Below are 25,583 nucleotides of genomic sequence, written 5' to 3'. Positions count from 1 at the left end.
CTAAAGCCAGGTGAAAATGCAAAATTATTGACAAAATGGAGTGGGTGGGTTGAAGTGTGCTATATTGCACCAAATTGCATCTGAGGCCACCTGGAAATGCAAAAAAATTCCAAAAGGGGGGGGGACACCCCCTTCCCTTAGACCCTCCCCCAGGCCGGCAATCAGTCTCAGCCCCCCCCCCACACTCAAAAGTACCTTCCTACGCCACTGGTCCAAATGCATGCAGATAAAGAAAGACCAAGAAAGACGTTACACTTGAGTTCAGAGGTGGAATGGAATACAAAGTGCGAAAGGGTCAGTGGTCCAAACGGCGCTGGGGCAAATGGCACAATTGGCGCCTCAAACGAAACCATTATACCTTTGACGACTTATCCTATATAGTCCTATAGAGGAGATCGGATGGGTCAATGGGACATCGGCGCGATCGGCATCTCAACATGGCACTGCCATCGGCGCCTCGAACCCTGCAGGTCCCAAACCTGTAACATAATTTACCCTTCACGAAAACATGGTTTTCACGCCGGTTGATGGAATGCTGAGATGACTATGGCGATATTATACGAATTGTGACGTCAGTAATCTATGTGAAGACGCTGCTAATGAAAATCTGACGATTCATGAAAACATTTTTTTATCTTGATGTTTTTTAGATTTAAAGGCAATTCTTAAAGGAATAAGCAGTCGTGGTTTCTTCACTTTCTCCCCGATTGGTTCTAATTTCCCTTCAGTGTCAGAACGCGACCCACTTCCTTTGTGCTTTGTGCCTGTATTTTCCGGCACATTTGTCTTGTTAAGAGGGTGTAATGCACTTTTAACGGCATGTTTTCTACTTTTCTCTAAGCTTGGTGATGTTGCATCATATTTTGCTGACAATAGCAATTGATCATCTGATTTCAGTGGGTGTTTCGAGTCACTCTTGTCAACATTGAAACATGATATTGTTTGCTTCGGTGGTACTGTATTGTTTTGTGTGGTAAAACATGTTTTCTCCGTCTTTCCTCCACAATTGCATGGGTCAACTGCGTTCTTCTTGGAAACGTTCGAACCATGGAAACTACACCGTGAACCCGTGACAACGCGGTTTAGTTTCTTCGGTGAAGAAATTGACTTCTTTGCAACGAAATTGTTACCGTCTTTGTTTTCATGATTAGTCTTTGAGTTCGCGGGAACCGATGAGCACAAGAATGACTTCCACTTCGCCTTGGTATCTTTAAGCTTTTGAAACCTACTTTTCTCTTTTTCACGCATGCGTACCTCGTTCACTTGATTGTTTTCCATGCAGTCGTTACTTTCTTTCCAACATGCCTATGGTAAAAAGGAAGAAAAATGGCAGAGGTAAAACACGGTTAGTTTATTTGAAGGTCGTATGAATGTGTAATGTATGTATGTGTTTTACCGCGAATGGATACGTGGATAGATGGCGTTCTTATGGAACTCTCTTCATTGCAATGCATTTGGGTAATACATGTAGACAAAATGAACTTAGTGCATGGTTAAAAGGTGATCACCTTTATACATATAGGGGCTAGATTATTGAATCGCAGAAACAACGTACCTGATGCTGGCCAAACGTGCCCCATACACCCCACCCCACCACACTCCACTACACTACACTACACTACACCCCACCCAACCCACCCCACCTCACCCCACCCAACCCCACCCAACCCCACCCTCTGAAACGTCCACAAACATTTGTCTCAATCTTGATAAAAGTAACCACACCGCATTAGATAATGTTGACGTTTTCATGTATACACGTATTGGTCTGTGTAAGTTATCAGTAATATATGAAAGCACTGCCCTTCCTAGCAACGTACCCTAGACTTAAATATATGTCTGCAATGCAGATAAAGTAATTTTTACTATTATTAATCATAAGTATAACACGTTTGTATTGTCTATATAAATGTGTTACTAATAATGATTTATTCTGACCTTTTCGAGATGAGAAGCACTTTTTCGGGAGAAGATACTTTCCTGAGTAGTCTTTAGAATGTATTTCCGTCGTTGGACGTACTCACGAAGACATTTAGGACTGCAAAGTTTGTAACTTCCATCAACGTGGTAATACTCCAAGGCGTCTTGTTTGCCACAAGCTGAACAAAAGTCTAAATATAAATAAGAACGTAGATTTAACAACAGCAACAACAACAACATAATCAAAGACCCCGACAGCAAACAAGAACTTAATTGTTATAACATATATTATGACTACAACGCAACTATGTAGGTTACGTACCGGTATTTCATAATGGTCCGGTTGCCACCTTTCAAGGTAGCCAGTATAGGCCCCAAATTATAGCATGCTATAATTGCTAGAAGTTTTCAAAAAAGTACTTTCCTGGAGATCTTTACTCACCAAATTGTTCTCAGACATTTTTAGGGAACACAAAATATGACTGAAAGTCCTAGTGAGGAAAATTTCCTCGAAGGTTGTAATAAAACCAGTTTAAGAATTTTGACCAAAGGTGACCATATTTGAATATCTAGCATATTTGGGGCCAATACAGCATACCTTTTAGAGCGAAGTAAAATGAGACAATCTCTGCGGAACCAAGTGGCGATTCAGGATGTAACTTAATTACAGTATATACTTTGTTAATTAACGTTAGGCTTGTTTTCATTTATTTCCTTTTAGGGGGAGGGGGGTGGAATTTGACCCAATTCTGAGGTTTGGGCATGGGTCCATAGATACCCTTTCCCTGACATGGGTCAATAGAGCCCCTTGCCCTGACATGGGTCAATAGATCCCCTTGCCCTGACAAGGGTTCATAATAATAAAATAGTAAGCGACTTATCTTCCTACCTATCCATGACGTGTCCGTGTCTAATACAATCGTCTTCAGGCCTTTACCGGCATCAACTTCATGTCCAAGGTCAGAGTATGCCCTCCCTGATGTAGATAACATCTGTGTCTCTTTTGATTGGTAAAGAGATGTTTCAGATGAGATGCTATCTGAGGATGAGGATGTTATCATCTTCTCTCTCAATCTCTGTGGATATATTAATAAAGAAGATCGGTTGCCCAGGTATGTCTGCTTTGTAAGGATGGAGACGGAAAAGGATTTGGAGGAGAGAAGGGCTTATAGGGGTAAGGGAGGGTAGAGGGGGGGTGTCTTAACAAGGGATTCCATTGATTCCATTGCATGATTGCGAGTGATATTACTCGAGATAATAAGTGTATTGTTCAAGCGCATCTTCTTGGATTGGACCTGGAAGTGATGTTCTACAAAAAATTACGGTATATGAAAACATCTCACCGAAACACTTCAAATTTACAAACGGTTTGGTGTTACATGTTATTTAAAACGTTTTGAATACTATTAAATATTATTAGATATTAATTCCGGAAGAGCAGTTGGGATGGGGGGGGGGGGGGTTAGGTGGTGAGTTTTAGGCTGACAATGCCTTGCATAGAAAGAACTAAGCAGTATTGACATTCTCTTACCGGTGGTCTTGGATACGGCTTCACCACTTTTGCCAAACTCTCAAGGAAGTTGACTGAACCCATTGGATTTCGAGAAATAGTTAAAGGTTCCCATTCTAAAAGATGAAATATGCAAAACTGATAAATCAAGAGAGATGAAGTGGAAATGAAATATTGAACCATCGTATGTTCAGTGAGGAATGTGGTAGAAATACGCACCAAGCGTAGCTAAAGTGAAGGGGTAGTGGGAAAACGGTATAGGTTGTATGAAACGCCAGAAAACATTTTGTTGTTGCTGGTCAATGTATTCCACCCTTGAACCCCCCCCCCCCAGCCCCTTCGTAAGTTCAATGTTTGGTTGTCTACTTATGGTTAGTTCACCCAAAACATGCCCAGCAATGCAGTGTATAATACTTTCTTAAAATTATCATTATTTAATATTTCGTTTTCTTACCTGTCATGAAAAGCAATCTCATTTGTTTATTCCTTTTCTAGATGAAAGAGACGAATGAAACTATTAGTACGATGTAAAGTGAGGTTATTGAAAAAGTTTTGTAACTAACGTGATAGGTATTGGCCTAGGCCTAGATAGATATTTCAGTTACCTTGGCAACGTGAATCAAGAGCTCTCTAACGTGGCAATTAATTTGCCTCAATATTTGGGTAAAATGTAGGCAATGGCAGCTAGGACTTTCATGATAGTAAGTGTGTGATGTCGAAGCGAGTGTTGAAGGTGAGCGACAGAGAGAGAGTGGGGGGGGGGGGTGAGGCTAGGTTAGCCTAGGCTATATATGGATGTGTATGCTTGGAACAGCAGCACAATAATATATAATTTAAACAAGAAAGCCCAAATCATTATGCATTCATCGCAAAACTGATCATCGCAAACCTGATAATATAGAACTTAATGGTGGAAAGAGATATATGCCAGACCTAAACCAATGAAATGCGGAAAGATAGGCCAATAATCCTTTACTTTAGAATATATTTACAAATATTTATGGAGATACCTCAGTGTCAGTAAAACAGATGTGAACTGAACGAAGATCTTACTTACCCAAATATGACGCAATTTTCTTCTACCAACTCTACCGGGCCATCCTTGAAGCAATGCCATTATGTTTCCTTTGGAGTAGCCTATCTACCTTGAACAACATATAACCTATTTCGTGTGCCTGCCGAAGTAGAATATTGTCTGTACGTGCGAGCGTACTGCAATCACTTGAAAGTCAGAATATTAGCGCATGTCAAATAAACAGCGTTTGCGCGCTTGAACCCTCAACGCGTTTTATTTTTTATCCACACTCTTAATTATAACTCACGCCATGCCAGTAGAATACATTTTTTTCGACGCGTTGGAGAAACATTTAATGCGTTTTGCGTATAGGCAGTATATGCTTGATCTAGAGAAGTTTTAATACCGTACGCATGCTGCAAGGGCTTTAACATATGGAACGCCGAAAGGGCAATGTATTATGTTGTTTACTTTGATGTTGTCTGCCGTTTTATATTGTTGTCTCCTTTGATGTTGTTGTCTTCTTCAATGTTGTTGTCTCCCTAGAGGTTGTTGTCTCCTCCGATGATGTTGTTTCCTTTGACGCTGTGTTCTCCTTCAATGTTGTTGTCTTTAATGTTGTTGTTTACTTTAATGACGTTGCCCCTCATTGATATACCGCGAACGCGCGTACTTAGCTTAAACTGTATACATACTGTAAATGTATAAGGAAGTTCACAAAAGTGACCAGCGCCGTCAGCCTCAAATGAGACAACATCATAAAAAGAGACAACATCATAAAAGGAGACAACATCATAAAAGGAGACAACATCATCAAAGGAGACAACAACGTTGAAGGAGAAAACAACACCGAAGGAGACAACTACAGCAAAGGAGACAACAACATTATAACAGACAGCACAGAAGTAAACAACATAATACCTTACCCTTTCGGCGTTCCATATGACATCATGACTGCGTCCCTCCCCTCACCCAGAGAAGCTTATAGCGAAGAAGAAAAAGATGGACGGACATGAGGCATCAAGCAGTAAAAACGAAACCAGGGAGATATCTTGAAAAGGATCTCGTAAGAATGACCAATCGATAATACGTAATCTCTTTAACTTATCATTGGGGTAGGATGAAGAAGCAAAATATGAACGGATGAAGCGGTAAATCCAAAACCGGATATGTCTTAAAAAAGGATGTAGCAAGATTGGTTACCAAGAGCCTTTAGTAGAACAAACGAAACCCCAAAACATTTTTGTTAAAGTCTTTTTATCTGTCTTTAAAATAAGCGTTGAGTTTTCTTTTGTTTACAATTCTGTGGGGTATAACATGGCCTATATGATCTTAGCCATGGTGTGAGGGGAACAGGAGGGTAATCCACCTGCAGATCTTCATATATAATTGTTATGCCAAATGGCGTATATCTTATAAAACACGTTACAAAATGTAAATTTGTACTGCTAAAATGCAGTTGAATGATGAAAACGTTAGCAACATTTTGCAAGCAAAAACATCCTCCAAAAGGAGAGACACTCATCCCCTTCGACGCCCCCCCCCTCCCCAGGACGGACATCAGTGAATATTTGAGTGAATATTTGTGCCCCCAAAAGGAAACAAAAGCAAAATCGAACTCTGGATAATGGAGCTGGATAAATTCACAAGAGGGACACCGGGATAACGACGGGTTGGCAAAAAAAGCTCCCTATGACAAATTATCTACGAACCGCGAGAACGTTCCAAAGACCACTCAATGCGTCCCGCGAACTCTTATAGCAAGGAGAAACATAAAGTATGTATATTGTAGGGGTGGGGGGGTGGTGGGGTGGGGAGGTGGTTGGGCTGTATATGTCCTATAATATTCATAGGATATTTCAACATGCATGTAGATATTTGTTTAACTTTATTTTCTATTTCCAAAATAATGTAATACATCAATTTTTTTTGGTCATGGGGCTGTATGTTCACCCTTAAATGCTGCAGCCGGCTGATTAGTCATATAATTTCACTCTCTGTCGCTATAGTTCCAATGTCATGTCCACCCCTGGTACACAGCTAGTCCACTCCCAGGGACCGAATGAAAAGCGGACTACAGACCTGGGGTTGGGCCATCTCAAAATCTCGTGCATAAATCACATTTATAGGGAAAATGGCTACAAGACATTCCACTTATTCCGAATGGAATTAGATTCCGACTTAATTTCGAGTATAAATACGAGTTTCGACATATGATGTGGAGGGGTGGGGGAGGGGAGGGGTGGGTTAGCAACATAATATGCTTGAATGCACTTGAATATCAAGAAAACTAAAGTGTTGAAATGTTGGGTGAACAGTGAGGCTCTTTCTTATATACTGCCGTAACATATATAAGTATATTTCCGGTAACCGACCCCCTTCATGCCGAGGATTTCCCCCAAAAATGTTTGATGCTAGCCACTCCCACTTCGCTCCTGCAATCCGCTTTTAGTATTGTAAGGTCTGATTTTAGGTTTGTATATAGATAGGGTATTGATACAAAAAACTGCTTTAAACTGTTAAACTCAACAGCGCTGTATTCAGTAGCGTAGGAAGGTACTTTTGAGTGGGGGGGGGGGCTGAAGACTGATGGCCGGCATGGGGGAGGGGTCTAAGGGGAGGGGTGTCCCCATCCCCTTTGGATTTTTTTTGGATTTTTTTTGCATTTCCAGGTGGCCTCAGATGCAATTTGGTGCAATATAGCACACTTCAACACCCACTCCATTTTGTAAATAATTTTGCATTTTCACCTGGCCTTATAGATGCCATTTGGTGCTCCAAATGAGTTTTTTTTCTCATTTGGAAATGAAAAAGGGGTTTTCTGACTTGCGAAGCGGGGGGGGGGGCGGAATGATACTTCCGCCCCCATATTTTTCACTGGGGGCCTGGCGCCCCGAGCCCCCCCGGTTCCTACGCCCTTGGCTGTATTACAGTAAGTTCATCGAACCTCATATTGAGAATCCAAAAGCAATCAAAGAAAAGACACAAACAAACAAAATATATAAAAAAATTACAGAGAGAAAATCCATAAGGATATCGTAAGTTTATTGTGATTCAATTTTACGACGTTTTCAAGGAAATATTTCTACGAAGACGGTAATCCATAAATCTTCCCAAAATTACAAATGAAGAAAAAAAAATGTCCAGATTGATAGCCACTATGGGACCTGGTTCTGGGAACCATCTTATTAATCGATCAACATTTGTATCATTATTATTTAAAATTACCCTGCTATATGTTAATCACTAATATTTAAGTACCGTATATATATATATATATATATATATATATATATATATATATATATATATATATATATATATATATATAGTACAACCTAATTCAGGCATTCGCTTCGTCGACGCTAATTTGATCTCGCGAGCCCAATCGATGCGATCAGCTGAGATAATGAGCGTAATCAAAATATCTTTTCATTAAACAATAAAACCAAAGTTGGCGACAGCAAAATAGTTTAGCTCCAGCGTTGTAAACTTAGAGTAGACACAAACTAAACCATCATGTTTAGCTTATATGACAAGGGTCCTTGTGAAGAACAACTCACAATAACAGCTAAGAAACAAAAACATTGTTCCGTTTGAGAGATATCCTATAGTTTAAAAATCGTCTCTGTGAGCTGCCATCTTGTTACCCTGTGATGTCATAATGTCACTAGGTTCTGAAACCTTTTAATTTTACATTTTTTTCTTTTAATATTTTCAATGTAAAATGTTAACAAGGAAGACATTGGAACCTACGCCAACATTAGGTTATGCTTTTAAGAAGCTCAAGATTTTCGATTAAAAATGTGGAAGCTCATCGCAATTACATAAAATAAACATTGTAATTAATAAAGCAAAAACAAAAACAAAAACATTTAGACAAATTAAGCATATATGGTTCTGGGATGTCACGTTTAGACTTGATCAAGTCTTCAGCCTTGTGTGAATAAAAAAAATATTAAGATTAAAGATCTCTGAAATGGAACGAGATTTGTCTTAACCGTTTGAGAATGGGACAGTTGTTCATGACAATTATCTCTATAACATAAACAAATAGGCCTAATGATAATGGGGTATGTGTCTCGTGTATAGTGTATAGTGGATGATTAAGCAAGCAGTAAAAGTTATATAATTATTGAAAGATTTAATCACTTATATGTATTTTTAATGGCCTGCAACATCATTTTTTAAGGAATTTCCCTTGTTATGTTAAATGGGGTCATTACTTTCCATTTTCTTAACTAAGAGTAAACACAATATAGCAACTGTATTTCGGGACTAATTTGGGACGTTACTAAATATCCAACAATCCCCACGACTCAACTGACATCAAGCCGGGTATTCAAACATTGGGTTGTGAGGTCGGTGGGCGGGGGGGGGGGGCGTAGAGTATTGCCCATATATTAATTTCTCAAGTTCCAGGTACTGTGCAGGGCTGTGGAGGCTTTTAGCAATGATGTATAATATGCCACAACGACCACAGTCATTCACCTATAGCTATGGTCATACCGAGATACCCTTCAGTCGCAACATTGGATTAAATATCAGACGTGCTATCTTATCACCATGACAACTAATATAATGCGGTGTGGTATATTGCCATTAACTCACTCATACGCTAAACTAGTTGCCAACCATTAAAGTTCTTTCACCGTAAGGCTCCTTGAACGTAAATTTGTAATTAAAACTCTTGAACATAGATATTTTATTAAAGAAAAAGTCACCCAGGAAAGAACTTGGGCACGAAAAACTAAATTACCAAACGACTGATCCGCTCTCAACCACAGTCCCCTTGCATCGAGACTATGTGATTCATCGTCAGGTGTGTATCACGATTCCCCTTGAAGGAGACTATAGTGCTACACATGATCTTAGTCAAAAGGCCGAGAAGTTGAAAAGAAAGTAACGGTAACGTCATCTTCCAAACCTGCATTTGTTTACCGAAACACAGTTATCTGTATATACGCCCTCCTCCCTATATCCACCCACAAGACCTCAATACTGTTTAAATCCCACAACAAAAGAAACGGCCCTTTTGTTACAAATTTAAAGAATGCTCGTGTCCCACTTTCCTCTTTTGTATGCCTCATGAGAAATATCGATCTAACAGTATCATTTTAAGTTCCCCCACGGAGTTAAAGTACCCTTAAAGCCCAATACACACAGTTACAATGGGACTGTAGTACGCTGTGGGATTAGGACGCGTTTGTCACCTATAGTGAAGCTTATTCCGTAAATCATGGACTCTTTTTGATCATCTCAGCATTAATCTGTTCTTTTCTGTCTCTAGTTTTGAGTACCTAAAATTCGGAATTCCCCGGTCTCGAACTATTACCATACACATATTTTCTCATCACGTCTTGTAATTATTATAAACATTTCTCAGTATCGCAGTGTTAAAATTTGATTTTTCATCTTTCGTGTGAGGCTGCCGATAGATTTAAACTAAAGCATCAGCCTGCTCTCTCTCTCTCTCTGAAGACGCAGAACAGAAACTTGATCTATCACTTAAGATACGCTCTGAGCTCTGCCTAATTAATTAACAGGACGCCTGTGTTTTTCGCAGATCACTTGGGTACTTCGTAAAGAAAAAAAATTGTACCAAAGTTGAATTTGTAGAAAGAAATTTCCTTTTCATCGCAGGACTCAAAAAACACCAGGATTATTAAAGATTTCGTGATACCGTGTTTCAGTTTTGTGTCATTCCTCTGAAGTTGTGCCGTGGTCGCTCGGAAATTAGTTAGTCCTCAAGTACCGAGAAGGCATTTTTTATCACTTACTTTTTGCTTTGTATAGTGTTGGATAAACAAAACAAAGCTTTGGAATATTGTTTTTTTTTTTGAATTCCTTGAACCCGATTTGAGAATTTGTTTTTCCCCTCAATGTGAACACTTACCAATCATGGCGTCAAGACTGGCTAAACTATGTTTTTTGTCGTTGGTGATGTGTTATCTTGTAAGAGGTAAGTATATACATATACATGTCGCGAGGTGGGAATTTACTTCTCATTTATAGACAATCAAGTGATCGTTTTTTATCATGAAGCTAATTTGTTTCTTAGTTTATCTTCATCGCTAAACATGAGTATTCTTCTATTTACAACATAATCGTCTCTACCACATGAATTACATGAATACATAATATGTTGTTTATTATAACAGTGTCACAAGTTACAACAAATGGATGTTCACTGTACACTGAAAATATCGATATTGCATTTCAACAATAATACGCGTATCGGCGTTCAACCCTTTCATAATACACCCTACAGGGTACTAGCTTATTTTCTATATTAGTATATTGGACTGAATTTATTTTATGTAAAGAGGTCGTGTGTATCGCAAACACTTATCTTAAGGTGTACACGTATTTGCGTTGCAGTACCAAAAAGAAAACATTAACTGTAACCATTAATAAACTAATTGCTGAACTAATTCCCAAAATAAGTTTGAATCGTAAACAAATAAATTACTGCAGTGCACTCCTCATCTGTGACCAGACTGGGCTAGGTGTGGTGAGGAAGGGGTGTGGATGTGGGGAGGGGAGGGGGCATCAGAAGGAATATTGGAGATTGGCTTTAATGATATGTTTGCTTTGATCGCAATTATAAAGCAATGTGGCATTAAATCCATCGAATGTAGATGACACCCAGGGAAAATCTCTTCACCAATTCATCAGTAATTTGTAATGATATGATGATCAGCACTTTGTGTAACTCTTGTTAAGTAAGTGTACATAATCACTCACACGGACGACATAACATCTTATCTTCCCCCACCCCCGGCACCACCACCCCCATACAAGAATGGTGGTTGCGCAACTGATCACATGAAACGTTGGCAAATCGGAAATGTTCTATAAAGAAATGTTTTCTTGTTTTCAAACTAGCAGTGTTCCGTGTATATGTGCAATATGCTATGGTATATCACATCATCGTCTCGAGAGATCCACTTTATTTTAAAGCGATATACATCAATTTCTTTGCCGTTTGTCCCAGATCTTAAATGCAAGTATACATCTGTCTTGACGTCATTCATCCAAACTTTGGACTTTCTTGATGTATGTGTAAAGCGAAAGTTTTAATTCCTAATGTACGAGAAATAATGTATTTTATGCTAAAATTATATCGAGCAAGATCATTCACTCCCTAAGATTGAACATTTTCAATCTTACCTTACGTTAAACTTTTAACCCATTGACCCCTCTGACGTCATAACTTCTATTTAAGACGTCTGCGAGGTAGTACCAAATCCTTATCTAAGAAGATCCGAGCTTTCCATAAGAAAGGAAGTAGCTCTACTTTAGTTCTATATATCAGCGTGATTCATTAAAATGTAATTCTTTTCAATTTACATGAAGACTTTTTTGAACGATTGAAAACTTTGTAATTGGAAAATCAAACAGTTAGATTGACGTTTCTATCTATGAATTTAAGAGACTCTTATTTCTGGTACCGGATTGGACCACAAAGACCCCCTCTCCCACCACTCCCACCAACTCCCATAACACGACACATGGTCTATTTATCTTATTATACCTTCAGTAGATAAGTGGGGCAGTTTTCTGCTTTTCCCTGTATTATGTTAACTCGTCTCATTAGCCGTGTGCATGACAGTAATGTGCCTATATCTGATACACAGAAAATGAAGTTGCGACATATATGGCAAAAAATGGTGATCAAGTGGAACATTGTAACAGCCGGTACTATTCACCGACTTGAGATCTTGTCACGGATGTAAAGAAGGCCAGACACCTACCAATTATAATTGGGAAATAAAACAACACATTCATGTATAATAAAACTGCAACGATATGTCAAAGGTCATTTGAGTATAAGTTTGCCATTCATGTAAAAACGGCTGGCTGCAAATAAGAGTTATACTCTCAACAAGGTCAAGTTTGAAAAAAAAATGTTTATAAAGATAAACTAAATTTCACCATCTTCCATTATCTGATGCATATGACTATATGCATGACCATGTACCGTCTAAGATAAACATGGTAACCTTTTAACAATAAATATATACGATATACGACATTTGCCTTTATCTCATCGACAAGTTCACTTCGCGCATGCGTACTTCAGCACTGTACTGTACTGTACATTTACTGTATAATGACAATATGAAGAGGTATACCGTATATGTACTTCAAATAACGGAGCAATCTATACAATTAACATGCACACCAGTGCGAAATTCACACTCCGGGAATTACCAAATAATTTTCACGGGTGTTAGTTTTTACGCCAATATACAGCGCCTGCCTAAGCTATATGTGCATATAGGTGGCCTATAAGTGGCCGTGACTGACGCCATTATAGCATGCAGATGTCTAGACTATCTCGCTGCGCCAAACTCTGCGCCAACTATTTTTTTACGGAAAGCGTCATTTGCGTCAAAGATTTTTTGTTGGCAGACCTCTTTATAGCGGCAAAAGTCTTTGAAAAAAAAACCGCATGATGGTCACATTAAAAGTTGATTTCATGTTATCTGAGAGGGAAAAAAAGGAACCAATTATGCTAAATTGTTCATTGGTACAGTTTGGTTTAAAATGTAAGGATATAGAAAAATCTAAGTCAATTGGTTTCGAACAGAATCTTGCACCGTCAAGTTACATGTCATATTGAATTTTACACGTTATCAAGCATGTATATGTATGCAAGTCGCTAGCTTCTCTGTCGTATTGAACAATACATTCAACTCTATATCTGTAACTATATTGTGAACACCGATCGTCTGTTGTGACAATTGCAAGAAGCCTGTGTAAAGGCATTCATACGCTGAGAAATTGTGGCTGTTCCTCATAACATCGCACACTCCCTCTGCAATACAACCACCCTGGCGAGGGGCTATACAGTAGTGGAAATGGCCCATGGTGAGGTATATACACATCCAGCCTAGTAATAGTGTTTATATAAAGTATCAGACAACGAAAGAATTAGTGATGTTATGATGGCAATTCAGCTGAAAATATCACTTTTTATGAACTTTATAACTAATCATTTATTGCTCTGCGGACATAATATATTTTTTCCCAACAAGATGCTTCTGTTGATCATTTCTAAAGGAAGAGGGCATAGACTGTATGGCAATCATTCTGAATTTGTTAAATGTTTGGGATAAAGTATAGTAAATATTATAATAGGAAAGTAAGTATTTTACAGCTACCCCGATGACATCACAGGCCAGCTAATGTGATCCAATCATCCCCTGAAGTAAAAAAGGGTTTACCTGGTAAAACGATGATACCTAGAGTTAGGGCAAGTTATTAAATGGAATTTTCAACCAACATTTGAGACTAATATACGTTCCGCTACCATATGAGTGTCTTATTGCCTATAACGATCCCGTTTACTACTAAAGTGGTCTCCCAAAATGGCGCTAGATGGACTCGATCAAGCAAACAAGCTGGTAAAACGCCTAACAATTTCACAATAAACAACCACCTATATGAGCTCGAAATGTCGTATTATCAATAGTTTAGCCCATGTACCAGACGCAGGTAAATCATGGTCATATTTTTGCTGGATATTAAAATCTTATATGAACAAACTCATAGGAATTATTAATAAAAGGTACAATGTTTTTTTAAATTTAATTATAATATTACACATGAATAATACCTACTACCCTTGAATTTATCACATTTTTCAAAGACTTAGCCAGCAGGAAGAGAAATGTCCTTTTTGCAAAGGTTTTTAGTATACATAATCATTTACCATACTTTCATTGTTGGCTGATCACGGTCACCTTTGTTGTCCTGAAATAAATTTTTCGAATATACAATTTTTAGTTTTTTTTCAGTCAACCACGAAGGCGTCCTAATCAATATTTCTCAATCAAAACCTGCCTCCTCTGGGATCATTTGCCCTCGCCTAGTATGAGGAAGGAGAAGAAGAAACAGGAGAGATGGAGAGAGCAATTTATCAATAAAATGACGTAATATGACAATATAAAACCCGAGCAAAGGCTCAATTAAAATTACCTCTATGAGTGGCCTAGATGTTAAGAGGGATGGTAATATAACATTTCCGGTTATAACGATTGGGAAATGAATTTCTCCCTCGTGAGGAAATTACCGCGTGGAAAATTTCGCTTTTGTTTTGAAAGCCTGACTTTGATCAAAAAGTGTATCATTTTTTAAAGCTTACGGGATAATGGGTTCCGGGGTTAAGGATTTGATCATGTTTACAACAAAACACAGCGGGGGGGGGGGGGGTTGAATGTATTATAGGGGTGAAGGGGGGGGGGTGGGTTAAGGGAGGGTCGTTTCATATATATACTTTTACTACTACTTTACAAATAAGTAGGGCTGAATTACAGGATTTCCTATTTGTTATCGCATTGGCAGAAAGACAAAACATGATAGTTTATATTCAATAATTTTAATATAGCCTACTGTATGTTTTAAATTATTGAAGATATTTTGAAATAATTCAGAACGTATAAAGTCGAAAATAAGATATCTGTCATTCATGAGAGAAAATCTCTAAATTATGTTTTGGTACAGTTGAATAAATTAAGAAAAATAATGTTTTTTAATGAATATAATCTATCATAGAGCTATCGTTAATGTCCATAACTTAATGAATCGTTCATGCATTCATTATGTCTGACCTTTATCTTGTATTTGAATTAAAGGCATAATTCCAAAACATTTCACGATGGTAATTATATCCATATATCAATGGGGACAGTAACTAGGTTTAATTTAGAAGAAAAAATCAATTCCTGTAACCTAAAGAAGTCGGCGTCTTTTTTTTTCTCTCTCTTAAATCACAAATTTGATGGGAAAACGTTACGAGAAAATTTGAAGTTTTCAATTCTTGATCAGATTTGTTTAGATGTTGTTCGAAGGTGACTGTCAGATTTTATAACACAGTTGCAAATTTATATTTTAGCAGTGACAATGCTTATGGTTACTCTGGTAAGGTTCGTACAGTAACTTCATCGCTTAATTAACTGCACAATAGGTACGGTATAGAATAAACCGGTACGGTATAGTATGCGATTAACGGTATTCGGTACAATACACGACATGTTGGTGTTTCCAATGCCTTTCATTTTTCAAAAAGTCATTAACAACATAGTTCATTATGTTTGACTATTAAAATTGATTTGAATTTGTAATTATTGCTATTTTTTTAATTTTCAAGTGTATGGGCTCTAAAATGTTGAAGATGGGATGAATTAATTGCTTGCTCATTAACATTAATTTCATTATTGGAGGGTGTGTTAGATAGTTTTCTTCCATCCTTAAGGAAAGAGGGAGGGGAGGGGGACCGAAACAAATTTAGGAAGGGGGTAAAGGCTTACCCTTTTGTTCAAGTTGCTTGGATTCATATATTAAAAGGATTGTAAGATATTTCAGGGATGAAGTATCCTAATATTCAAGCATTCATGTTCTCATAGTTATGGGGAAGTTGCCTGTTTGAAATCGAGAACAATAGGAAATCCTTATGCAGCGTATCAACAAAAAAACCTACTGTTTGTTGTGCAACCTGACGCCGTGGCTATGGGAAACGTTGTGTACTATAAAGACTCATCGATTAATATAGTTTGACTATTTTTATCTTTACATCTTACCAATTCTAGACTTTTCTCAGTGTCACTGTACAGTAGCTGTGACTAAATATAACTTGTTGTAGGCTACAGCCATGTCACTTGTGTTTGGTTTCCAGGAGTTTTGTTTTCATGGGAAGTGATACATTTCCAGCATAACATTCCAAACAACAGCACATCTTAATAAACCCCAAAACACAAGAAAGTTATACCAATGTCTAGGTCCCCAATGAATGAAAGAGAATGTTTTTTTTTCCATTTCGTTTTTTACATTCGTTATAATTTTCTTCTACGTTAATCCTCTTTGAATTGTTTAATTCTTTTTTTGAATGTACGTAAATTGCCACAGTCATATTTTTCAGTCTATAGTTTGTCTGTCTACATTTACGTCATTCTGGTGCATTAATTAGTATTAAAGACCTTAATGATCTAAATGGGGTTTTAAAGGGTTTAGTTTCGTTTTCATGATTATTATGATTTGTATATCTGTTTACGTTTCGGTGCAAAAGTTTGAGAAGAGGTTTGGAGGTAAACGAGCTTAAAAAATGGTTGACAATTATACATATACGCGTTTTAGATTAAAATTCACTTAGAGAAGCATTTTCACCCTTTTCCCTACACGCACCTTATACACACACCCTACACGCACCCTACGACAAAATCTAGTCCCACCCCACACGCACCCTATAACATAATCTAGCCCCACATTGGTTCTTTCACATTGCCACATTTCCAGTGCCATATTATAATCAAGACAAAAAAAAATTCTGAATTATCGGCCTGATTCTTTAGATCAGTAAAAACTTATTTGGGATTAGAACTTGGTAATATATAGATATTAATATGTAATGAAAGCGTATCGGGGACCGAATGTTCTCATTGCGTAATCGCTTGAACATGATATTCTCTAATCTGATATTCTGTAATCAGTATATACAACTATCCTATATGTTATCATTGTAGGATCCGTCCAACTGCACTATATCTAATGAATACAATAAATTGTACCGCTATACTATATTACTGCAGATTCTAATATAATCCTGTCTTGCTAATGAAAAATAGAGGTATTCTATGAAAACAAAAAAGGGAGACAGGTGATTTATATTACGTGACACGATACCGAATAGAGATATTGAAATTAAATTATTAAAAGCGACGAAATCATTTCCTGAGCTATTGGAAACTGAGGGTAGAGGAAATTAATATGCGGGTCGTTGGATATCAACGCTACCGCGTTTATATGACGTATACCTGAAACACTTATAAAATAAGATTAATCCAAGAACATTTGGCCAACAGAAATGGACCAACTAAGCTCTGGACCAACTAAGCTATGGTCACCTGGCCTCGGTCATTCGTTAATCGAATTAGTCAATACATTCACATTCATTTTGTAAACTGATTGTTAAAAAATGGTGGATATTGCACCCAACTTGGAGCTATTTATCTTATAAGCAGAATACTGAACAGAAAAATCTACACAACATTGTTTTTTTTTTAAATTATTCGACGCACGATATCTTAATTAAGCCACACGTTCCCTTTTTCGATTATTGATCATGTTTCTACCGAATGACTTTATCCAATATTCTATGATGGTATTTATGATGTTAATAAAACTCAAGGTCCGTTAGTGAAATCAGTCAACACTGGAAATGCTTTCTACATTTTTTTTACTATTTTCGGATCATGATTTCCATTTTCAAGCAATGGATTTTTAGATTAAGTCCATTGATTTTACTTACCTTGCATTGGAAGAAACGTAAACGCAGAAGACCAGAGAGATGTATTTGGTTAACGACAAAGTTGATAACGTCTTAGAGATGACATAATTCGGCTTCGCAACAATGATATACAAGCTTGTACAATCTTGTACGTAATATATAGGGGACACTATTAACTAATTTACTTCTTGGCTGATAAGATGTCGGATGCGGCGGTGGTGGTGGGTGGTGGGTGGGTGGTGGGGGTGGGGGGTGGGGGGGGGGTTGGTTGGAGGCATTCATCTTGAAGGTAGGAAACTAAGAGCGTGACCTCTTCGTTAAATTTCCTATCACATGAACTGGCTATAGGTACCGTGATTCAAATGATTATATGCTGATACTGAAATCTGATTGAAATGTTGAAAACCCGGTCTCGATTGTCACATTTCTCTTGTTTACTCTATATTTCCCCCCGTTCCTGCCCAATACTTGCCTCTATATATCTCTCCCCTTCCTCCCAATACTTGCCCCCACTATATTTCCCCCTTCCTCCGCCAATACATTTCCCATCTACTGCAAATCTCTCTGCCTTCCTCCGCCAATACTTGCCCTATCTATATTTCCCCCTTCCTCCTCTAATACTTTTGTCCGATATCGCATTTAATTATTACCGTATTTTTACATTTATTCCTACAGATATCGACGCTTCTAGAAGTGCAGAGAAGCTATATGAGAAAACCATGTCCGCTTACAATCCCCTTATTAGACCTGTGGCGAATGATTCCGAAAAAGTAGTTGTTTATCTCGGGATATCTTTGTCTCAGTTAGTTGACATTGTAAGTATACAAATACTATACTAAGTATGTCTTATTACCGTCAGCAATGGAAATACAACGGGAGAAAGAGAGGGTGGGTGGGGATGGCTGTGTGGGGTGGGAGGGGGGGATGGGGGGGGGGAGGTAGAGCTTACCTACTACCCCTGAGACTCTGAATATTAGTTGGTAAAATTGTTGACAGATGGACCGTGTGGGTATAAACTGAGGCTATATGCCTTTAACTGACTTTAGTTTTGTCAACATTCCCAAGAAGAAACTGCAGTTTGCCTCGCCAGATCTTTGAAATGATATATTAAACAAATTTAAACCCAAGCAAAGTATTGTCTTTTGGTTCATGGGTGAGAGGGTGGTCAAGAATCAAAACAAGAAGGGGCTGCAGCTCTGAAGTTGTTGAAGGCGACTGTTATGTAGGGGTGAAATATGGGGGGGGGGTGTGCTCCTCGACTGGAAAAAAAATATACGTTAAATATTGCATTCTGAGGCATATTCAAGCTATAAAATATATTTGTTATTAGGTTTCCTCGAAAATGTGTTGCTTACACCTACAATTGGGGGGGGGGGGGTGGGGGTGTTGTATGCACATCCACACGCCTGTGTATTCCATCAGTTTATTCCACATCCACTTGCACTTTATTTCATAAATTACCATCTTGAGGTTACCATTTCAGGTAATCAATACAATTTGCTCTAAGCCCCCCCCCACCCCCCTCGCGTAACCCTTGTTAATATTCTTATGTGAATAATCGAATCCTTCATTCGTTCTTCCTGTCGGCTTCATTACGCTTACACGCTCATAGTTCAGTCAGTAACAATAACACTCTCTCTAATTGAGTAAGGAAGCTGTCTGACCGTTTGATATTAATTTGGTTCATATTTCTCCTGAATGATGTAGAAGAAGCCGGTAAACAAATTTCTCATCTATCGGTCACTGGTTTTGGTTTCATACTCAGACTTAATAAATGTGTCATTTCATAGCTACCCTTACGACATTTTCATCAAAACATCAGTTGTCAATCCATTGTTGTAAACGTCCGCTTGTAGATAGAAGATTTAAATCATTTTAATTTTGTTGGGGTGAACTGAAGTCATTTGTTACGCCACGGCTCAGACTATACCAGCTACGGCTCGCTGTATTCCAATGGACCTTTTTTACCCTGGTGTTCGAACAGCTAGATTGTCTGTGAAAATCAGGGTACTTAATTTTCCGGTAAGGCCAGAGAGAAACATGGATTGGAGCAAAGGGCCAGAGAGAATCCAAAACCCTCGCATTACCTATAGATTGCGCAATGTATAGCGCAAATTGGTAGTGTACTCAAGCTTAGGGCCTAATGGCCCTCTTACACGATTGGTACACGATGGTGGGCTGATTTGTTTATGTCTCGACCTGGGTTGAAAACTTTGGCGTGCCGAATTCACAAACCGTTTATTCTTTATCCTTATTTGCAGGACGAACAAAACCAACTAATGGTCACAAGTGTTTGGGTTAACCAGGTGAGTTTATTAATATTGGACAGGTAAAAGATATCCGAAATTAACGAGATAAAATATAATACAAAAAAAAAATAGGGGAAGAACAAAGAAAATGAAGCAAGTTTCCTGATTCTGTTATATATGATGAATCGATTAATCCCAACTGAGAAGAGGCTAATAAAGGCTATTTAGTTTCAGACCAGAGGTCCCAACAGGGTCCTAGTTTTGAACCCCGGAGTAAAAAATAACAGGAAATTCGTCACAATTATTACGAAAGAGAATATAAAGAAATATATTTACATACAATGAATATTCATGTTACTGTTTGTTGCAGGAATGGAATGACAGTAAACTTATCTGGAATCCTGATGAATATGAAGGCATCACGCAAATGAAAATACCGATTGATCAGTTGTGGAAACCAGACTTAGTCCTTTACAACACGTAAGTCACGTGAGTCATCTTACGTGATATGACTCACGTAAGTAACGTAAGTCATCTTACGTGATATGACACACGTAAGTCATCTTACGTGATATGACTCACGTAAGTCATCTTACGTGATATGACTCACGTAAGTCATCTTACGTGATATGACTCACGTAAGTCATCTTACGTGATATGACTCACGTAAGTCATCTTACGTGATATGACTCACGTAAGTCATCTTACGTGATATGACTCACGTAAGTTACGTAAGTCATCTAACTTGATATGACTCACGTAAGTCACGTTAGTAATCTGACGTGATATTGCTCATCATTATTCATGTTTCTTTTAATAATAAAAACAAGAGAAAAAAAAAACCCAACAGCAACTAACGTCGGGAGTTTCATACCTGGTTCGTATATAGGGAACTCTAGTTTGTTTCAAATTATTGCATAATGTCCATTCTCAAATAAATTGAATTTCAACTTTTTCTTATTCAAACAACGGAACAAGTTATGATATACAATAGTTGGATCAATGTGTGTATTTGTACGTCATCTCTGTAAGATATTTCTTTAAATTCTGACATTTCGTTATTCTTTTTTAAGTATAGAACGTTCGTTACTTTACACAAAAACAATACACAGGGCATTTCACTGCAACATGGACACTGCGCATAATACTGACGTCATGGAATTTGATGACCTATAACCTTTACGCAAATCAGGAAAAGATAAGCGGATGTGTATCATGTTGGAACCTGAACGTTATTTCCAAAGATCTGAGAGATCACACCATTTCGATTATTGACAGTCAAAGAAATCTACTCTAGACAGGTTTAAATTGTTTCATTGCACGATGAATGAGATCTGTTCAGGATATGATCAGAAAGGAACGATAAACGCATTTGATTTCTTGGAATGTCATGACCGATAAAGTCATTAAAACTAAGTCTGTATAGGTGGATATTACTAAATTGTACCTGCTTAGCATGCATGAGTAAACTTCGTGCGAATGCATAAAATTGTGAATTACATCGCCTTTTGGTCAAAATGTCAGTATGTTATATTTAACTGTCAAGTCAGTACCTCACCTCCCTCCTGACAGAATTTATATATATATATATATATATATATATATATATATATATATATATATATATATATATATATATAATACTGTTAAAAACAGTTAAAAGTTTCATATTTTAAGTCCAGCTAGTCCACGTTTCGAGATCGTGGTCAAATGGAAGCTGGTCCGAGCATGCGTATTACAGCCGTCTACTAGGTACTATACGTAGTACATATTTCGGTTTGACACCGTCTGACGTCACAAGAAGATACGGTGGATACAGTAATGGTAAATATCATCATACGTGGTTACAGTCTCGATATAAGGGAACTGGGGTTGAGAGTAAAATCTTAGGTGACTTTCACAGTACATTAAGGGTATTTCTAATATGCTATACTACATTACTTTAATTTCAGTGCTGACGGCAGCTATGATGTAGACGTTATTAACAGTGCGACGGTAATGTACGACGGTACCGTGAAATGGAAACCGCCAGCCAATTTTCGATCATCGTGTAACATCGACATCGAACATTTTCCATTCGACTTGCAAACTTGTTACATGAAGTTTGGCTCCTGGACGTACGACGGCGCGGTGATGGAACTTTTACCATTTGATGATCAAGTCGGAAGAGAAAACTACCGTGAAAACGGAGAATGGGAGATTAAGAATACCCCGGTCCGAAGATTTGAGATTAAATATCCTTGTTGTGAAGAGACTTACATCGATATCCGATTTTATTTCATCCTGAAGCGGAACCCTCTCTTCTACGTCATCACACTAGTCATTCCGTGCATTTTAATCTCATTCATGACGCTGCTTGTCTTTTATCTCCCATCTGATGCCCAAGAGAAAATCACTCTCTCCATCTCTGTGTTACTGGCTCTCATCGTGTTCCTGTTGCTGATACCGTCTATCGTGCCACCGACATCGAAAACGATACCGTTAATCGGGAAATATATGCTCTTCACCATGGGTGCCGTCAGCCTCTCCATAGTCGCCACAGTCGTTACCATCAATTTACATTTTCGTAACATTCTCAGTCACACGATGCCGCAGTGGATCCGTAAAGTTTTCTTGGACATTTTACCCAAAGTTTTACTCATGCAGAGACCGGAAGTACTCGCGGAGCACAAAGAGAAGAAGTTGAAGAGAAAATTGCAGAAAGAGGCGATGAGAAAATACAACATTCCATACAGCTTTGCATGCATGGATGAAAATATGCCCATTGGTATTAAACCCAATGGAAGACCTTACTCTAAAATAGAGGTAGCCATGACGTCATCGTTACGTGAGGAGATTGAAGGGCGTGACTCCGAGAGTAGTCATCCAATCACCTTTCGAGGCGACTCCAGCGACGACGAGGATGAGCCTACATCATCATCAGAAAGACATTGCAAGAACATTTTTGCTGCTATTAAATCGATCGTCAAAAACTTAGAAGACGCGGACGAGGCTGACGAGGTTAGTAAAATCTCTCTATAACTATTTCTGCTTCTTACTTTCCCCAGTTCTCTCTCTTTCAAGCATGGTATCCCAATTTCTTTATTTCTTCTTGCAATGCAAATCCCCTTATAACCCCCCTCCATAACATTCACTCGCGAATAAACGACATCCCATGCCCAGGTAAACATCCAAAAACTAGGGAAGTTCATCGGGATAAGATGTTTGTGTGTCGCAGTTTTTTTGTTGAGACTCATACATATATCTGCTTGTCCATGTCATTATAAACACTGTTTGAATCTATTTATATCATAGTCAGAGGCTAATATCTGTTCTCTTTTACGCCCTATTTGAATTCAGGTGGAGGAAGAGTGGAGGTACGTCGGTTTAGTCATTGATCGCCTACTGTTGTATATATTCACTGTCGTTGTTTTTGTCGGAACTATTTACATCTTCATCCAACCGCCTTCTTTATGGGAGAAACCTGGCCAGTATCCAGAACAAGTCTGGGAAGAACCAATCATTGTCTCTGAGGATACTTACTGGGATATTTATCCGACAGTAAACTCGAGTTCATCGGTCACTACACCGTCAGCTTGATCGTCGCGGAGGAATATTCAACAACTTTGTGTGTGACAAAATACTTTCATTATTTTTACTTTTTACTCATATTTATATAGCAGTGATCGTCATAACCTTATAGATAAAAACGATTTGTGTGGTGCTCAGTATCATTATCAATAAAAGGAATGAATCCAATAATCAGTTCTATAGAGAGGGCGTCCTTTGAAAAACAGAGGGCGCTATTTATATAAAGCACTATGCAGAGAGAGAGAGAGAGAGAGGGGGTATATGAGTTGTCAATTATGCAGCTTACATAAACTGGTACTCTGGAGAAGATTTACAAAAGACAAATTGACTGACTTGTAATCAGAACCACAAAATGAATTGAGAAATAAATTTGATATTGAATATAATGTAATATTTAACCTATAGAAAACATATTTAAATGGTCTCAATGCTAGTCGGTGTTTTGAGTTTTACATGAGCAGTTCTATAATGTGGCACAATATGTATTGAATATGAGAATTCTACATATAACTTCTTACTATAGAACACCAAATTTCCCCTCCCTTCCCCCATCCCTAAAATACTCCAATATGACGATATAAGTTTTATCCTTTTAAATATTACATATCTAAGTTTTAAATTATTCATTTTCATCTTGCATGTGTTATGATATTTTTGTTTTTCAACAGTTTCAAGCTTTTAATATGCTTCCTATTCATTATTTTCGTAATTAATGTATATAACGATATTTCGAAAGAAAGTGAACTACAGACCGCGTCTGCACTTGTCTGGTATACTGGTTTGATATTTAATGACGTTTAAAATACTTTGTGTACATCTAGTTTATATCTATGCAAGTGTTATATATACAGATCTGATGGGGAAAAATAAAATAAAAATGAGAATATTTTCCGTCTTTTCAAATGAATTCGTCTATAATTCATGTTTCTTATTAATAATACTAAAGCAATCATAGTACAAGAACATTAAACGAGGGCGCCGTTAAAGAATGTATAAATTTGATTCTTGTGATGTCAGTTGTTGACAAAAGCGTCACACTTACTAGGGAAATCGTTGGTACTCCGTTTAGAACGCTTTCGTTTTTCTTCAAAATTAAATCATGTAGTTGAGTCTTGAGTCTATCTTACTACGAAACCTTAGGAAAAAATATTCTTTGAAAACGACCTTGTCATATGGACATCCTATTGATTTAATTTTGTACATAAGAAGTGCAGCGATGGATCAAAGATTTATCGGAAGAGAGGGTCCGGGAAACAAATCTCGGTCTATACCGAAACCGCTGTGTATAAAGACAACATCTGATAAAAGTAAGGTATACCCTCGCAAATACTGCTTAATTTTGCAACTAAGCACTTCGTTTTAAAAAACAAATTATGTTTGCAACTAAATACTTGGTTCCAAACTAACAAACCAGATGAAGGGGCCCGGTCCCTCCTGGTCGCTCATGGTCCCTCCTGGTCCCCTTGGTCCCTCCTGGTCCCTCCTGGTCCCCCTGGTCCCCCTGGTCCCTCTTGATCACTCCTGGTCCCTCCTGGTCCCTCCTGGTCCCTCCTGGTCCCTCCTGGTCCCTCCTGGTCCCTCCTGGTCCCTCCTGGTCCCTCCTGGTCCCTCCTGGTCCCTCCTGGTCCCTCCTGGTCCATCCTGGCCCTCCTGGTCCCTCCTGGTCCCTTCTGGTCCATCCTGGTCCCTCCTGGTCCCTCCTGGTCCCTCCCGGTCCCTCCCGGTCCCTCCCGGTCCCTCCCGGTCCCTCCCGGTCCCTCCCGGTCCCTCCCGGTCCCTCCCGGTCCCTCCCGGTCCCTCCCGGTCCCTCCCGGTCCCTCCTGGTCCCTCCCGGTCCCTCCTGGTCCCTCCCGGTCCCTCCTGGTCCCTCCCGGTCCCTCCTGGTCCCTCCTGGTCCCTCCTGGTCCCTCCTGGTCCCTCCTGGTCCCTCCTGGTCCCTCCTGGTCCCTCCTGGTCCCTCCTGGTCCCTCCTGGTCCCTCCTGGTCCCTACCGATCCTTCATACTCCTTCCTGGATCTGCCCTGCACT

The 25,583-nt window shown here is 38.6% G+C and overlaps 2 protein-coding genes across 3 annotated transcripts; one reads left to right on the top strand and one right to left on the bottom strand.

Annotated features, from left to right (window-relative positions):
* Positions 1–270: 270 nt before the first annotated feature.
* On the bottom strand, positions 271–4,637 carry LOC139981438 (uncharacterized). The gene is made up of 6 exons (XM_071993809.1): positions 4,488–4,637; positions 3,885–3,921; positions 3,452–3,546; positions 2,810–2,996; positions 1,939–2,111; positions 271–1,305 (listed from the first exon to the last, which is right to left on the bottom strand). The coding sequence occupies exons 1-6, from the start codon at positions 4,545–4,547 to the stop codon at positions 616–618; spliced, it is 1,242 nt and encodes a 413-aa protein (XP_071849910.1). The 5' UTR covers positions 4,548–4,637; the 3' UTR covers positions 271–615.
* Positions 4,638–5,389: 752 nt separating this feature from the next.
* On the top strand, positions 5,390–24,441 carry LOC139981530 (neuronal acetylcholine receptor subunit alpha-3-like). 2 transcript variants are annotated; one of them, XM_071993982.1, is made up of 6 exons: positions 5,390–5,511; positions 18,412–18,551; positions 19,998–20,042; positions 20,356–20,465; positions 21,938–22,985; positions 23,325–24,441. In XM_071993982.1, the coding sequence occupies exons 2-6, from the start codon at positions 18,456–18,458 to the stop codon at positions 23,562–23,564; spliced, it is 1,539 nt and encodes a 512-aa protein (XP_071850083.1). In that variant the 5' UTR covers positions 5,390–5,511; positions 18,412–18,455; the 3' UTR covers positions 23,565–24,441. The 2 variants fall into 2 exon arrangements, with proteins under 2 accessions (XP_071850083.1, XP_071850082.1); XM_071993981.1 differs by lacking the exon at positions 5,390–5,511 and adding an exon at positions 9,599–10,407.
* Positions 24,442–25,583: the final 1,142 nt, after the last annotated feature.

The sequence above is a fragment of the Apostichopus japonicus genome, chromosome 15, assembly GCF_037975245.1.
Source record: "Apostichopus japonicus isolate 1M-3 chromosome 15, ASM3797524v1, whole genome shotgun sequence".
NCBI lineage: Eukaryota > Metazoa > Echinodermata > Holothuroidea > Aspidochirotida > Stichopodidae > Apostichopus > Apostichopus japonicus.
This window is presented reverse-complemented; position numbering and strand designations above follow the sequence as displayed.

Bases quoted from the DNA above. Each gene is read 5' to 3' on its own strand.
- LOC139981438 (XM_071993809.1), bottom strand. From the start codon at position 4,547: ATGGCATTGCTTCAAGGATGGCCCGGTAGAGTTGGTAGAAGAAAATTG. The intron at 3,922-4,487 runs GTAAGTAAGATC...TCTTTCATCTAG, and splicing joins GAAAATTGCGTCATATTTGG to AAAAGGAATAAACAAATGAG. The intron at 2,997-3,451 runs GTAAGAGAATGT...ATATATCCACAG, and splicing joins AGCCGTATCCAAGACCACCG to AGATTGAGAGAGAAGATGAT.
- LOC139981530 (XM_071993981.1), top strand. From the start codon at position 10,347: ATGGCGTCAAGACTGGCTAAACTATGTTTTTTGTCGTTGGTGATGTGT. The intron at 10,408-18,411 runs GTAAGTATATAC...TTATTCCTACAG, and splicing joins GATGTGTTATCTTGTAAGAG to ATATCGACGCTTCTAGAAGT. The intron at 22,986-23,324 runs GTTAGTAAAATC...ATTTGAATTCAG, and splicing joins ACGCGGACGAGGCTGACGAG to GTGGAGGAAGAGTGGAGGTA.